Source organism: Nelusetta ayraudi, unplaced genomic scaffold, assembly GCF_046127955.1.
Source record: "Nelusetta ayraudi isolate G7.1 ecotype Tasmania unplaced genomic scaffold, CSIRO-AGI_Nayr_v1 ptg000042l, whole genome shotgun sequence".
NCBI lineage: Eukaryota > Metazoa > Chordata > Actinopteri > Tetraodontiformes > Monacanthidae > Nelusetta > Nelusetta ayraudi.
In genome coordinates, this window is record NW_027466092.1 from 2,873,470 (window position 1) to 2,889,009 (window position 15,540).

General features: G+C 41.1%; 1 protein-coding gene across 1 annotated transcript in view; it reads left to right on the plus strand.

Annotated features, from left to right (window-relative positions):
- ca10a (carbonic anhydrase Xa) overlaps positions 1 to 15,540 on the plus strand; it is a 195,215-nt gene that overhangs the window by 174,681 nt on the left and 4,994 nt on the right. Inside the window, exons 5-6 of the mRNA XM_076033662.1 lie at positions 4,584 to 4,679; positions 13,942 to 14,014. Of these exons, the coding sequence (XP_075889777.1) occupies positions 4,584 to 4,679; positions 13,942 to 14,014 (169 nt within the window). The remainder of the gene's footprint in view (positions 1 to 4,583; positions 4,680 to 13,941; positions 14,015 to 15,540) is intronic.

The following is a 15,540-nucleotide window of genomic DNA, read 5'->3' on the forward strand; positions in this document are numbered from 1 at the left end:
AAACGGCAAGGACCACATCTCACTGTGTCAGAGAGGAATCACATTAGAGATGGAGTTTCTCCCCGCGAGAGTGATGTCGTTTGTGAATACACACCTACTGACTGTAAGGGATGGGAGTTCGATTTGAGGGGAAGGAAGGAAGAAGTTACAATAATCCGTCCATTCATCCAGCCGTTTTTGAGCGAGGCGCTCCTCGGCCAGGTGGGCGTGGCATCCTGATCGGATTGTTGAATCGCCTCAGTTGGGTCCCTGAGACGCAGCGGAGCAGCGGTTCCACTGCGGGCTCCGGCTCTGATGGCCGAGTCTTTACGCTATCTCTTCATCTGAGCCCAGCCGCTCATTGGAGGAAACTCATTTCAGCCACATTCCCACATGTTGGTCCTTTTGGTCACCACCCAAACACCACTGTCCACCGGCCCAAGCCTCCTGTTTACCTCCTGCTCCATCCGTCTTCTAGTCCCTTGTGGACCAGAACCCCGGCTTCTGGGACTGTAGTTATTTTTATGATTTTTTTAATTGTTATCAATAACACAATAAGTAAATTACTGAATTATGTGAGCAGGCAATCTACGTGCTGAATTTTGTTGGAAATAAAATCTCAGAAACATATCTGACATCGTCATGGTCCCATTGCCATTATTGCTGTTCTAGTCATGGCATGACGCAGATTTTCAGTTGTCTCAGACACCATCAACTCGCAGGCACTAAATATTTCACCCTAATTGTGTGTAGCCAACTGATTCCTCTGGACGTTTTTTTGTGTTCAGAGTATATAAGATATCATACTATAGTTTCTTGTGATCATACAATTGGTAAATAATATGTTGTCCTCCCTGCTGACAGTTTTAGCTGCAGTGTTTGCTGGCCGGCATGAAAAAGTGCTCACTCTGAAATCATGCTCATCCATCTCGCACACCTTCACTAAATCTTTTTAATGTCCCAACCAATCAGGCCTCAGCTCAGTTCTGACCAAGACGTTGAAACTGCTGCAAACTGCTTCGCTTTAAATTCCTGATAGAAAACAGACAAGCAAACAGGAGGCAACTTAGACAGAATACAGTAGCTGCTGCTAAATGGGTAAAGAGAAAACTGCACTGTGTGGTCATTGTCTCATTAGGTTCTATACTGGCCTCAGAGGTACTGGGTTACTGATTAGCTAGACCTGACAAGCACAAAAACATTTCTCATAAGTTAATGGCTTTATTTAAAAGAATGATTAAGGTAAAGTTATCTTCTTTATCACACGTTCTACAGGGATTGGAAACATTGCCTTTAAGACAAGTTTGATAAAGGTCAAGTGCCTCTATACAAAGCAATGAAACGGCCAATCTAATGCAATAAAAAGCCAATAGACCTTGAGACAAGATGACAGGAAGAGCAAGCTGGACTCCTGTGTTGTATTTGGAATTGACATAGGTGCAGTTTCAGCTGGCGAGCTGTGATTGCATCATACATCCTTGGAATAACTTGTTTGCAGCCCTGCAGCCTCTCATTTAGTTGGACGGGTGGTGGTGTTATGAAACACAACATGGCAAAATCAAATAGCCAGTTTGGATCTGACAGCCCAAGCAACAGACTTCCATTCCTCACACTTGGAAGAGGCAATTAGTTTTGAAAGTTAGACAAAAATATATTCAGGAATGTAACTGGTTGTTGGTGAGAGACAAAAAATTGCATGGCTTTTGCATCTAAATTAAGAGTGTTTGTAAGTTATGAGTGATATGTCACAGGTAATTAAAAAAAACTAAACAATAATCATGACAGCCAGTCAAAAAGATTAATGATTGAAAATAACTCGGTGGATAACAATTTTCCAAAACAAAGATACAAAGGGCTTTTTGAAAGCATTTTGAAGTTTTGAGTCTGAATAGAATAGATTAAATGAAAAAATGCAAACAGCTGAGCAAATGTATAAGAAAAATAAACCTCCCTAAAACATGTATCAAAAAAAAAATCCCTCTATTTGAGTTAATTGATAAAAACACAGAAAATAACAGATTTATCATAAATAAGTCTTAAAAAAAATGTTGCCTTAATTTAATTCAGTCTTAAATATGACCATTTCAAAACGCCACTATATGTCCCTACAGGCCAAGTTTTTTAAAGAATGCCTTTTGATAGTTTATTGCTGCATTTCTATGTTATCACTGACAAGGACTGATGGATTGAAATATCAATACCAACGCTGGTATGGATGGTACGGATCAATACTGGAGTGGTGGAATGGATTCTTTCGATTCAGCTTCTCCTCAAACGTTCAGTGGTGACCAATATGCTTCCCTTTCATCAAAGCATAGACATTAGTCCATAGTCCATGAAATCAATTCCCCTTTCACATCATCACTTGCCCATTTGGCTCCTCCTACCCCCTTCACCCTGCTCGGTTACCGTGCTGTCACCTGACCCAACAGGGCCAATGGCAGAGGCCGAAGAGACACGTGTTCCCCGCGAGCTGAGACGACTGTCCAGTCTGTAGATTTGTCACTCTGCTTGTGTGCAGTATCTATACCACACACTCCAGAACTCTTGCATTAGTCCCAGCCGCTTCCATTCTGTCTTATTTATGCACCTACTCCTTCTGCATCAGATAGCACGGGACCACTTTATTGAAAAATGAAACCTGGCGAATCTGATAAGAAACCTGGCAGCTACAAGCAGATTGGAGGCCAAATTCCAGTTAAATGAAGTGCTCCCGAAACCTGAACCCTCAATTTGTTTCTCCGGCACCATCTGTGACACCCGCACTATGCAGTGCATCCTCGCCGCCCAGTGAGCACCCTCGGCAAAAGCGGCGCGGCTGAATCCTAATGGACTGAAGGGACCTGAATGAGCTGGATGGAGATGTGATTTTATTGTGGGTGGGGGTGGGGTGGGAAGAGGGTTCCTTATGATAAATGATGCAACGGCGCCAACACGGCGAGGATCTCCTCTCTAACTCAAAGGTGTGTGCACCTAATTACCACCTCTTATTTCCCTCCACGTTTAGCTCGGCAACCCCCCGCCCGATCGTCTCCTCGCCATTTGGCAGACGCTCCCACTTTATTACGGCCCACGCTGGCCCCCTTTTATTGCCCACCGGCAGCAAACGGCGCTGCAGTTTGTCATGTCGGGAGAGCGGACGACTTCTCTCGGCCGACGCTCACCTCAGAAACTAATCAGATCAGCGCAGGGCCTTAATCACTTCCTCCCCTCCCGCCTTGATTGCTTTTATAGACGTTCTGTTGCCCCGCGCTCCCACCGTTGAGCATTTCATAATTACTCTCCTCTTACATTTGTTTATTTATACCCTTCAGCGTATGCATTCAGTGGGGTCATCGCCAGCGAGCCAGAATGAGAAGTTTATGGAGATGGGGAGCGAAAAAGTGGGAGCCGGTGGGAACGATCGGGAAATCGCCTGGGCTGGAAATGAGTGCTTTACCGCAGTGATAGTGATAACGGTTTAGTCTGCACAGAAGGTTTAACGTGTTATTTGAAAAGGCGAGACATTTAATTACTTTGAGCTATGGATTTTCATTCGCTTATTTATACGTGTCGGTTTTACAGCGGTTTTAGAGCATTGAAGCCACCAGAAGACCCTTAACACGGCCACAAAAATATATTTGATGTGATTATTTCATCACTATTATATAATGACTGGGATATTAGCCGGTGGAAAAAAAAACTGGCAGTACTCGCATGTCTATATCTATTGGTATACGGTGATATGAATATGTTGTGATGATAAAATTGTTTTTAATGTAAGAAACTAAAATTATCCTCAAGGATTCATTTTAAAGATGATTAAGAAACGTGAGGTGGCAATGAAATTGAAAGTTTATTTTAAAATCATGGCTAAATATACATACAGCACATAAATACACACAGGTACGCACCAGACATTAAGGCGGGAAGCGTTCACGTCTGAAGTTACCAAATGTCCTGTTATCATCAGGACCAAAACTCTTTCCGAACTACCGCTCACACAGAAAGCCGAGAGATTTTCAGGATCATTTGCTCTTTCAGTGTTTGGCTGGTTTGGAGAAAACCTACTTGAAAGCTGCATAGCTTCAATTGTGCGGGGTCCCCTTCTGTCAGATTTTGCTTTTATAGAAGGGAGGAGAGAGCAGCCTGGCCAAATCCAAACATCATTACAAGGCTGGAATAATGAACAGCTGGAGCGGATGAGGCAGCTGTGTCAGTGAAACATTAACCTCATACTGGGACACGCTGTAGCTGTCCTCACCTAAGGCCTGTGGGAGCGGGCTGGCCTTGGATCAAATGATGACAGAATACTCAGCTTTTTATGTCCGCCTTATTACTACCATCCACTTCCAGGCCGTAGTAAAGTGTTCTTAACAACTTCACATTACCAAGAGTGTCTTGGAGAATTCATGGGAGAGATTTCAGCCGTATTGATTTCCCAGTTTAAATCATCCAACATGATTTCTCAGAAACCAAAGATTAAAGTGCAATGACGTGAAGGGTTATTTTTGTTTCCCCTGGTCAGATCCTGTTCATGGCTGGTGCTCACAATGCCAGTAATGTGTGTCGTTAATATTGTCAAATTCTTCCAATAACTCAAGTGTAATTTTTGTGTGTTGCAGGTGCAGCTGATCCACTACAATCATGAGCTGTATACAAATTATACAGAAGCTGCTAAAAGCCCGAACGGACTGGTCATAGTGTCCATATTCATGAAGGTAAGTCCAAATAAAGAGGGTTCATAACCTTCACTTTTGTTTAACAGATGTATTTTTCAATCTCTGCACGTATTTTACCAGCAAAACTTCAGAAATGTTTTTTTTTTCCCTTTCTGACCAAAAAACGGGATTGGATAGTAGCTACCATAGCAACTGACCTGGTTCTACTAATGTCAAGTATAACAAGACAAGCTGGACAAAATAAAAATAAAAATGTGTCGTGGAACAGAACAAGTATTGTTCAGCCCGGACAAAACTCCAGACAAGGTGGGCTGAGTGCTCAAATGTTCCGTGGTAACAAAAGTGACAGCAACATTTAGTCGTATTGCTTTATCCAGTCCTCAGGCCACACAAGCAGCCCATCTCCAAAATGGACGTAGGATTCAGTTTCTCTTCCTTCCTCATTGTTACATCAAAACAGGATCACACCAACATCTTTGACAGTGATGTCTTCAACATGTCTTTCCCCTCAGGATAGTTGTTTCTGAGCTGCATGTTGGGCAAGTTCTCAAAAATAACCTTAAAAGAGACGCAAAATAGATGTGAGCCTTTTATAGATATCAGAGGTCAAAGCTAATCAGTTGCACATGCTGTCAAGAAAGTCAACAAAATATGAAAATGAGTGAAATGTGAAAGCCACATTTATATAACTATGGCAGGTGGAGTCCCTCGCAATGCCAGTGTCAGGCGCTGCACATCCTGATAATTCATATCAAGACCAAAGACACAGCACCGAGGACAACAGTGTTCTTCTCCAGGATACTTTGTCGATGTATCATTCAGTTGTTAGCTGATATCAAGTTTGATTGCTTAGTGACCTACTGTAGCTGTAGCCATGAGTACCATACTACTGATTATCAGTCAGATTGCCTTGCTAATGTTACTTTGGTTAACTTAGCACACAGAGCTAATTAGGTAGGCTGACTTAAGCTATATCTTACTGTGTATAACAAAGTAAGGACTGAAGTAACTCTTCATAATTCCCAAAGTATGCTTGGTTTTCTACCAGTATCGATGAACAACAAATTATTATAAACATAAATCGATAAATACACACAGGCACAAAATGTCCACAGCAAAGCTCACGTTGAGTCATTCAGGAAGCCAATAGTCAAAATAATTAACTTATTAATTAGTCACCTTTACTTTTTTTTATTTACTAATGGTTCATGCGTTCACTCTGTTCACACACTGCTTCAACCCCTCAGACATTCACAGACTCTTCTTGGGTTTTTAACTTGGGGAACGTGGAAAATAAAATGTCAGCACTCCCTTAAACCTTTTATCGACTGTCAGATTTGCAAGTCCCGCAGGAAAAGTGCGTTAACATATGAGCTTCTGCTGAAAGCTTGTCAGGCCTCATACATACAGTAGCTGCAGTTGGGAAATGGCACTGGACAGAGACTCAGAAGAGAAAAAAACATATGTACATTCATAAATTAAATATTAGATACTTCCTGAATTGCCTGATATTCAAATTGCTGAATATTCTGTTGAGTGTTTAGCTATCGACATAAATGAGCACTTTTGAAGATTTACTAATGATTGGTGATAAAAGAGTGACTGAAGTGACCATAAAAATTTCAACGCGTTAGTTGATTTTTCTCTTTCTTTTCAACTGATGACATCAATGTAGTGTATAAGTAGTAAATATGGGAACCAATGTGTGAACGTTCTATTGCCAGGTAAACTAGCAGAGGTCAGAGAAATTCCTTTCTTCAATGCACTCAGAGTACAGAATACACAAGGAATTAGACGGGGTGTCTTTCACTTAGACCCCCTGCTTGCTGCCACTCCTCCACACTCTGCTCAAAAACCAGCCGCTCACAATCAGCAATCCAATTACGTCACAGAGTGAAGCAGGGAGCCATTTTGGCTTTGTGCTGGCGATGGTGGCAGCCGCCCGCTCGCCTCTTTGTTGTGCTTGAGAGGTCTCCGTCTTGAATGAGAGTGCCGGATATCAAAGAGGCAGCGCGTGCACTGAAGCTGCCAGGTTCAGCGGCGAACACTTAATTAGCTCCCCAGCGTCAATGAGACCATCATTTAGTTGCAGAGAAACAGAAGAGTCGCTGACCTGGGTCGACCTCCTTTTTCTCCCGCAACCTCCCTCTGCTCTTCAAGCCGTGTGTCGAGGGCGAGGACCTGTGTGAGAGGAGGCGGTGGTGGAGTGCAGCAGGTGTGGTTTGAAGGAAGGAAATGACTCTGAAAACAGCAGGACACCACTCGATGTGAGATACAAGGACATAGAAAGGAAAAAGCCACCATGTGAAAACCACTCCTGTTGCTTGTCAGGTTCTGGAGAGTGGCCAGAGGTTTGTCTGAGGTTATTTCCTGTTTTATGATTTTGTTTCTTGCGTCATGTTGTCCCTATTGTTAACTTCCTCCCTTTACCAAAAAAATTGGGCACAGTACCGAAAAACAAAGCGGCCATCCCAAATCCTGAATTCTTCTCAAATAGTCCCGAAAATTAAGCACAAGTCCCTTAGACCTTTAATGTAATTATAAAAATTTGGTCTAATAAAAAAGCGTAAATGGTAAATTATAAATAAGCTCTCAGTTGGTCGCATAGGCAATATGAATTTTAAAATAGTAACAAGACAAAATTGTTTCTTGTTTCTTGCTTTAAGTATTTTTTTTTATAAATGTTACAACAAGCATTTCCCTTTTTCAATACAGATTTGAAAATTCATAGGCCAGTTTAGAGCGCAAACTGCAGCCAGGAGTGTGTGTGGCACACTGCACGCGAGCTAAAAGGAGGCTGAACTTTCCTTTCTTCATACAGAGAAAGTCAAATTTTGTAAGTGATCTGTGTCCAAACTGCCCCTGCGTTTCAGAGACTGAGAAATTGTCTTGAAGTTTGGTACTTCTGTCTTCATGAACTGCCTGTTTGATTTTACTTTCAACTTTGGAACAATTACACAAATTATGTTAAATAAAATGCTAAAATGTTTTGTACGGTGATTTGCAAAATATGCCGAGCGAGGTGAGATGGCTCATGTCAATATTATCAACAAAAAAAAAAGGTAGCATGGTACATGCTTCATGTTGCCATTTGGAATCTGGCATTCCTTTAAACTTCTGCAGCCAAAACTACAGTAATGTGCAGCCAAGGGGTGTAAAGCAGCAAAATGGGTTCCCATGATGCAACACTGAAGTAATTGAAACGGACTAGTATATAAAAAAAAAAGATATATAGTGATGTGTGTGTGTGTGTGTGTGTGTGTGTGTGTGTGTGTGTTTCTGAAAACCTCAGGAACCAAGGCATTTTTTAATCTCCGCCATTGTATAGATCTATGCTGTGACTGTTATTTATAAAGAGCCATATAAATGGCTCTGGGGAAAACCCAGAGTCACAAATCAACTTGTTGAATTTAACACAAAGTGGAGTCTAAAACATTGTTAGCGCTGCACGTAACACAGTTTACGCCTTGGTAATTGGATGATGGTTGAAAACAAGGCGCAGCAGTAGATTACTTGTTTTCATGTTGAGTCATAGTTCAGTTGTGCCTTGCATTCTCATGTAGCACTCTGAAAAGTATATTTGTTTGAGCTTCGGAATACCTTTTGACAGATATTGCATTAGAGCTAAAGAGACCCCTAGTTAAGCGATAGCATGCGTGTTTTATGCCGAACGTTGAAGGTGTGATGCGGTTACAAACCATCATACATGTGACAGTGATTTTCATTTAAGTGTGGTATTGCTTTCATTCAAAAGGCAAACAGACTTTACTTGGGTGGAGTTGACAGTAGTTTACAAAAGAAATACGGCAATTTCCACACCAGGCAAAGACTCAGATGAGTCCAGTTCTGTATCAACATATTCTAGCTGAGACTGCCAGTCATGTTTCTCCTCTAGACTTGAAACCAACATGAACAGTCCGTGTACTTGGAGGCCAACAGATGTGGGAAGTGGGAACAAGCTGCTCCTCCATTACCCTTCAGAAATGGTTGGTGGTGGCGGGTGGGGGGGATAAACCCATTTGTGTCTCAATTTCGCTCACAGAGCTGTGCGAAAATTGTTGTTAACCAGTCACTCTAAGTTGTTAGCGCTGATTGGCAGTTGTAGTTGTTTGGAGTACATTAAGGGCCCTGTTCAGTCAGACATCCATGAAACAACCTAGAATGGCCACACAAACATGTCTTTGCTTCAATATGTCGACTTTATAGAAGAAAGTCTTGGGGTGATAAAAAATTAAATTAAATTAAATTTCAAAATTAAATATTTGTAACATTTTACGCCTTATTTAAAAAGAATGTCAGTTGGAGAAAGGAAGCATATATAAGAGAGTTGCAGTGTGAAAAAATAAATGTACGCTTACCAAGAAGTTTTGTTTAATGCAAGACAATACAAAATGAAATTTTCTACCTACTCATGCATATACTCATCCATACCAATTTGTTTATCCACTAACTCATGCCTGTCTTAGTGGGTCAGAGTCTGCAGTGGTAGCTGCGACTGGACAGGTGACAAGTCGCCACTTTTTTGTGACTGAGCAGAGGTTAACGTTTCTCACTCTTTGCATCACTCACACTTTCAAGGCATTCAGGTAGTGTGTTGTCAAGTTAATATGTAGAGCAAACTTTTGAGAATTTGCTTTCAAGATGAGAGAATAAAGACATGCAGTGGCAACGTTTCCATGAGCTGATTTGATACAAATTGACGAGGCAACGCAAAGCATTGTTAGATGACTAGACTGCGATATGTAGGATGAAGCCGAAATAAACTAACCATTAGAAGAATGGAGAAGATATCATGAAATGTTGTCAAGTGAGGCTGCAAGCTGTCCCCATTAAACATGTTGAGCATTAGCTCTGATTCGTAAAAGACTAAAACCAATTCAAGCAAGTGGATTAACTTCATCCCAAATCATGGGGAATTCTTTCAAAAATGGTGTTTTCATAACATTTCTAACTCAAATTTCTGCTGAATGCACGTTAAGAGGTTTTGTGAAAATGCACAAAGATGACTGCAAGGCCACCTAATGGTTAGCTGGTGAAACAGCTAAGTGTCTTGTGGTAACCTTGTGACGGTCTGACACTCTGCCATATGGTGCTAAGTGTGCGCTTTTCTTACACTTCGCGAGCACACGGCGAGGGAATCCGCCAGACAGATTGACGGAATCCCCTCAGGTGCGTTTCCAGGAAAGTGATTAAAAATGAGAGAGGCAAAGTTGGAGAGCTGGCAGGGAGTTTAAGTGGTCGGTAAAGCCACTCATGCCCGCCAGAGTGGAGCTGAAAACAGGTCACAGTCTGAGTAATTTAGGTTAAACCCAGGGTTGACGCAGGATGCTTTGAAATCATGTTGCCGAAAGAAACATTGACATTTTTGGGCCGTTTGGTCCAATCATTACTGGCGAGGGGTAAAAGTGGCGGTGACTGTGGGGGTCACAGCTTCTTCTCAAATTGGCTGAAATTGGGCTCAACACAAAGACAAACCTGGGAAAAAAAGAAAGTCTACACAGTCACTGGTCACAAATACAACTCCCTGGGCAAAGTGCCTCCAGGTACATCCGTCTCTCCAGTGATCTAACTAGCGTCTAGCTATCTTAAATCTTTACAAATGGATGTAAATAACCAACTTGTTCATCTGATTTGTTTGTGGGGTCTGTCCGTGAGGAGTTTGCATGTTCTCCCAGTGCCTGCGTGGGTTCTCAGCAGGTTGTCCGGCTTCCTCCCACAATTCAAAAAAACATTCATGTGAGGAGAACTGAGAACTTTAAATTGGCTGTAGGTGCGAGACCGACTGGTTCTTTTTCCTTCTGTGTGGCCCTGCGGCACACAAGCAACTTGTCCAGGGTGTGACCCCACCCTCACCCGAACACAGCCGGGGTAGGCTTCAGCAAACCACTGCGACTGAGTGCAGGAGGTGCAGTGGTAGAAAAAGAAATCTAACTTTACATCAATGTAATTGATTGATGATAATTATGCATGATGGATAAATGCACCCAGCTGCTCTCTTTTTTTTTTTCCTACACAACATTTAAAAACACTTTGCAGGAAAGTCAGAGCTGCTATTGACATTTCAGTCATTTCGGTCTGGCATTAACACTGTTGTTGCACTCGTGGTTAAGGAGTGGCTGTAAAACACGATGGAGGCCACAAATTCTGCTTTTATGTTGCCCAGGTCCTGGACATCTTGCTCAAATTGATGGAATTTTTGACTGAAGAGAATGTGCATCCATTAAATTTGTAGCTTAACGCCAGAGCACCCAAGGAACTTGACATGATTTGGATGTGACTTTTTTTTCATTTTTTTTTTTTCAAACTTCCATTTAAATTGAGGGTTTTAAAGTATTGATGTGATTTTGAGCTAAAAGCATTGCATTACTGACTTTCTTTTAATGGATATGTGTATTTTGTGCTGCTCATAGGAAAAACAATCCAAAACGCACTGCGAATACCAAATATACGTGAAAGTACTGAATATTTTCCATGATGCATGCCTCTTTGCCTGTTCGATAAAGATGAACAAAATTCCAAATGGATTTTCGGACAGGAGAAGCTGCATTATGTTTATCTTTGTTTTTCCGATCTGCAGCGTGCACCTTTTGGCCAGTGGCAGCGGTGTTGCTGGGCTAATAGATGGGATGATGTTACGAATCCATTTTGTGATGCTGTCAAATTGCATCAAGCAGGTTTACCATGGTCATCATCGATGGCTGAGAATCTAAAGTGTTTTTCATGTAGCTGCTTTAATGGTGCGGGGACCTGCATTAAAGGGGCAATGCACGATTCCCATCATTGTCAGATATAGGGCAATAAAGCTCCAGTCGTGTTATTTCTCCTGGTTTTTGAGCACCACAACAACATCTCTCTTGATATCGAGCCCTTTGTACCCTCTCGTTTGGTTTTCCGCCTGTGCATGTTAGCGCGTCTGAATCCCTTCCTCCTCACACCCATCGGAACAGATGCCCTGACACTGTTTTATAAATAGGCAACTGTCTCGATAGCGTGCAAATGTGATTTTAACTGGCAATGGGTGAATAAATTAAACAAAAAGTAGGCAGGCACGGATGCAGGTCCGTCAGTGTTAGTGGTCCCCTTGGAAACACGACATGGAGCAGAGTTCTGCTAACAGAAGACAACAGTTATATCCAGCATTATTTTAGATACATTTAGTATATCGAGCTCGTTCACATGCACAAGCTTGCACCAATGTGTGTATTTAAATCATTGCACATAGTGGGTGTTTATTGCTTCGTGCCAAGACGATGAAAGGAGCATGCAAAGCCTCTCTGATTAGGTTTCCATGCTGTCCTCAGCTGCACTCTCTGGTGACAAAAATAACAAAAAACGTATTGCCACTTTTCAGTATTATTTTTATCGTCATCTTGTCCAAACTCTCTCTTCCACAAATCCACAGTCTAGGCAACGATCTTACTTGCCTCTTGTTCAAAGAAGAGCTGGAGCAATACACTTGAAATGACCTGAATACAACTAAATATTTATTCATTCATTATTATTGTAATAGGAAAATTCACCATATTGCCCAAAAGCTCGATTGCACTAACAGAAGACTGCTCCATCTTTAGAGAAAGCCACATATTAGTCTAAAGTGTTCAACAAGACTTGCTCCAGTTGTTAAGATCTCCTGAACCTAATTTATTTCCTGCTGTTGTTGCAAACATCCACTGTTGAGGAACATCAGCGAAGCAAGGTGGCTAATTTCAAGGTTTACAGGGGGGGGGGGTGTGTGTCTATTATAGTCTTTTATTACTCATATTGTGAACATGTTTAAATATTAACTCCAACAACGGCAGTAATTGGAGACCATATGGTTAATATATTATATTTAATATATATTAAAGTAGCGGATGGAAAACCACATGAGAACTAAAGGCTGTAAAAATGCCTTTTTACAACATTTTAAAAATGTGCGGGCAAAAAAATATGATCATCACAAAATAAAGAACACAATTAGCACTGAAATGCAGAAGTCTGCAATGGACAAAATTTCCAAACAAGAGACGCAGATAAATCCTTTCGCTGAGTGAACTAGGAACCGATAGACCACACAGTATGAAACAGTGAAGCGTCAGAGACACGGGGAACACAGAGTGCTGTATGTCCACAGGAGAGGGCAGTGGGATAGGGGACAGATGCAACCCATCAGGGTAATCAGAACAGGAGGGGAAGGAACAAGGACATTGGACAGAAAGTTACAGAGGTGCATTGCTGCCGCACTCGGAAAAAAAATTCAGACTTAAAATTGAAACTATCATGTTATTTTGTGATAATTGTCATGTAATAACATGAAACTATCACATTACTTGGTGAGAATGTTCACGTTATAACGTGAAACTATCTCCTTATTTTGTGATATTTTCACGTTATAACATGAAACAAATTTTCACATTATATACTAGAATATTACCCTTTTTTTACATGATCATTTTCAAGTTTTTACGTGATAATCTTCCATGTTTCAAGTCAATGAATCAAAACAAACCAAACGAGGTATAAATAAGAGATTGTGGCTCATTTGCACAATTTGCTAAAACTGCACTTAAAGCTCAACTGGTTTGAGATATGGTGAGATCCTGAACTTATTGAGGACCATCAATGACATTAATATTAGTTTGCGTACTTAACTGGGAACTGGAAGATGTATTGACGGTGGCAGTTCCATATTTTGGGCCTTCGTTCAGTTGTAGACGCATGAATAGGCCGCCAAGTGCAGTGCTTATGCTGTCCTCATTTCAGTTACAGTCAATTCATTAAATAAGGTGACAGTTTCACGCAAACTGTCAACAAGGGCTGCAATTATAGAATTAGGAGAACCGTTAAAGAGACTATTTTTAGGCTATTAAGAACAAGCACGTGCTCAAGTAGCTCATTGAGTCATGATGGTTTCACTGTAAGCAAATGCTGTAAATCAGAGATTGATTTATTGCCCAGGCCGGAAGGAACAAATGAGAAAGAGAAAAGTGTGGATTATTTCTCTGGTTTTACGCTTTTCAGTGCTTTTGCTTATAAAACACTCACATCTTGTTTTTCGTTGGTGTGTTTGTTTCCATTTCCGTCAGACGTGACCTTGCTTGCACCGTGCTGTAATCCTGCACCCATGAGCATGCACAACGCTTCCTGTGTTATCGGTCATGAACTATGATTCTAAGTGTTTGGAATGCCACAATAGGACTGCTAAATACGTTAAGTTTGGTTCCATTTGGGATGAGCAGTCCTGTTTTTCAACCCTTTCGTTTCAAAATGTAACCCAATTCTTTTCTTACCAAGGCTGCTTTCTGCTCTTCTCATTTTCCAGATTGCCGAGTCGTCAAACGCCTTCCTGAATCGAATGTTGAACAGAGACACTATCACGAGAATAACGTACAAAAGTAAGTGCAAAACTAACGGGCTGGGATGTGTTGACGCGGTATCAAAACATCTGTCATTTCTTTTAAAGACAACTACGAATGGTTCACTTTTCTGTGTTATCACGCTTTACTTACCTGTCAGCCTCTTCATTACTTTCGGGACCATAACGTGTTGCAAGGACAGATCTCTCAGATTATGACAGGGAATCTGACAGTTGTTTGCTCTGGCGGAATATAACACTTCAAGGTTTTGTCAACCTTAGCTGTCCAGTTAATGAAGTTTATAGCAGCTCAATGGATCTCGAGTCATTGTCCAGGTCCCACATGTTTAAAAATTCCCTCCTCCAATGCTTTCTAACAACAATGTGTCTCTGTCCTGTCAAAGAACCACCCAGAAAAGGCAGAAGGGCAACGTTTGGCTTCTTTTGATGCTCTACTTGTCAGAAAGCAGATCATTGAATGTACAGTTATGAAAAATCTGAACTCTGATATCTCACATATGGGTTAACGATAACTGCCTCAGTCAGGCCTTAAGTTTTGCAGGAGGCTGTAACTGGAGCACCTTTGAAATGAGCGGACAAATGGAGATGCGTGCATCATGCAACTGACTGCATTTAGCAAAAATAATTTCAAGAAGTGAGGCACTAGACATACTGGCTGACATTGCTGGAACTAAAATTGAATTTTACCTGCAATATAGGTCAACTTACTGAATGGATGATTTGCTTTTTTATGTATCAGACAAGTTAACTGTTTTTCATTTCTTCTCAATTATAAAGGAAAATGAATCCCTAGTGGAAGTAAAGTTGACATAGTGAAGACTTGAAATGGATGCAGGCGGTTCTTCTACTGATATTCTATTGTTATTAGTTTAACTACTAATGCAATGCTCCTTACCAATACACATTAACACAATTTAGCTAAAATTTGGTTGGTAAATTATTATTATTATTATTATTATTATTATTATTATTATTATTATTTACCAACACTGCTTGACATTCTGATGCCAGAGTGGGGAAGCAAAATCATTCAAGGATTACTCTCTGTGGTCTGAGTTGCTTGACTGCAGGAACAGGTTCCTCATTTGCAAGGTTGACACGCTTCAGTTACTCTCCATGCGTATTAAACCACCACACATCACAGACGGGACACTAACAACAAAAGAGCGTAGACCACTCGCAGTTTTGCTCCAGTGGGAAAATGTTTTTGAGCAGACTGGGATTTTTTATTTTTTATTTTTTATTTTTTGGTTAGTTGTTGCTTTTCAATTGGAGTGCACGAGGTCTTATTTTTCACCTTCAAGACGTGGCTCAACAGCGAAGACATGTCGCCTCAGTGAAACGAGGCCACAGTGCCAACTTAGGAGAAACTGTCACTTCATTGAAATTAGGAAACTGTCAGACGTTCAGGGTGGAACTCTCGCTCTTTGTTTCTTACTTCTTCTTCTTTTTTTTGATCATCCGTAGTATCATTACTTCATTTCAGAAGCGTAGCTATCTGAAGAGAGGCAGTTAGTAGGGATTCTTTCACACACACAAAAAAAA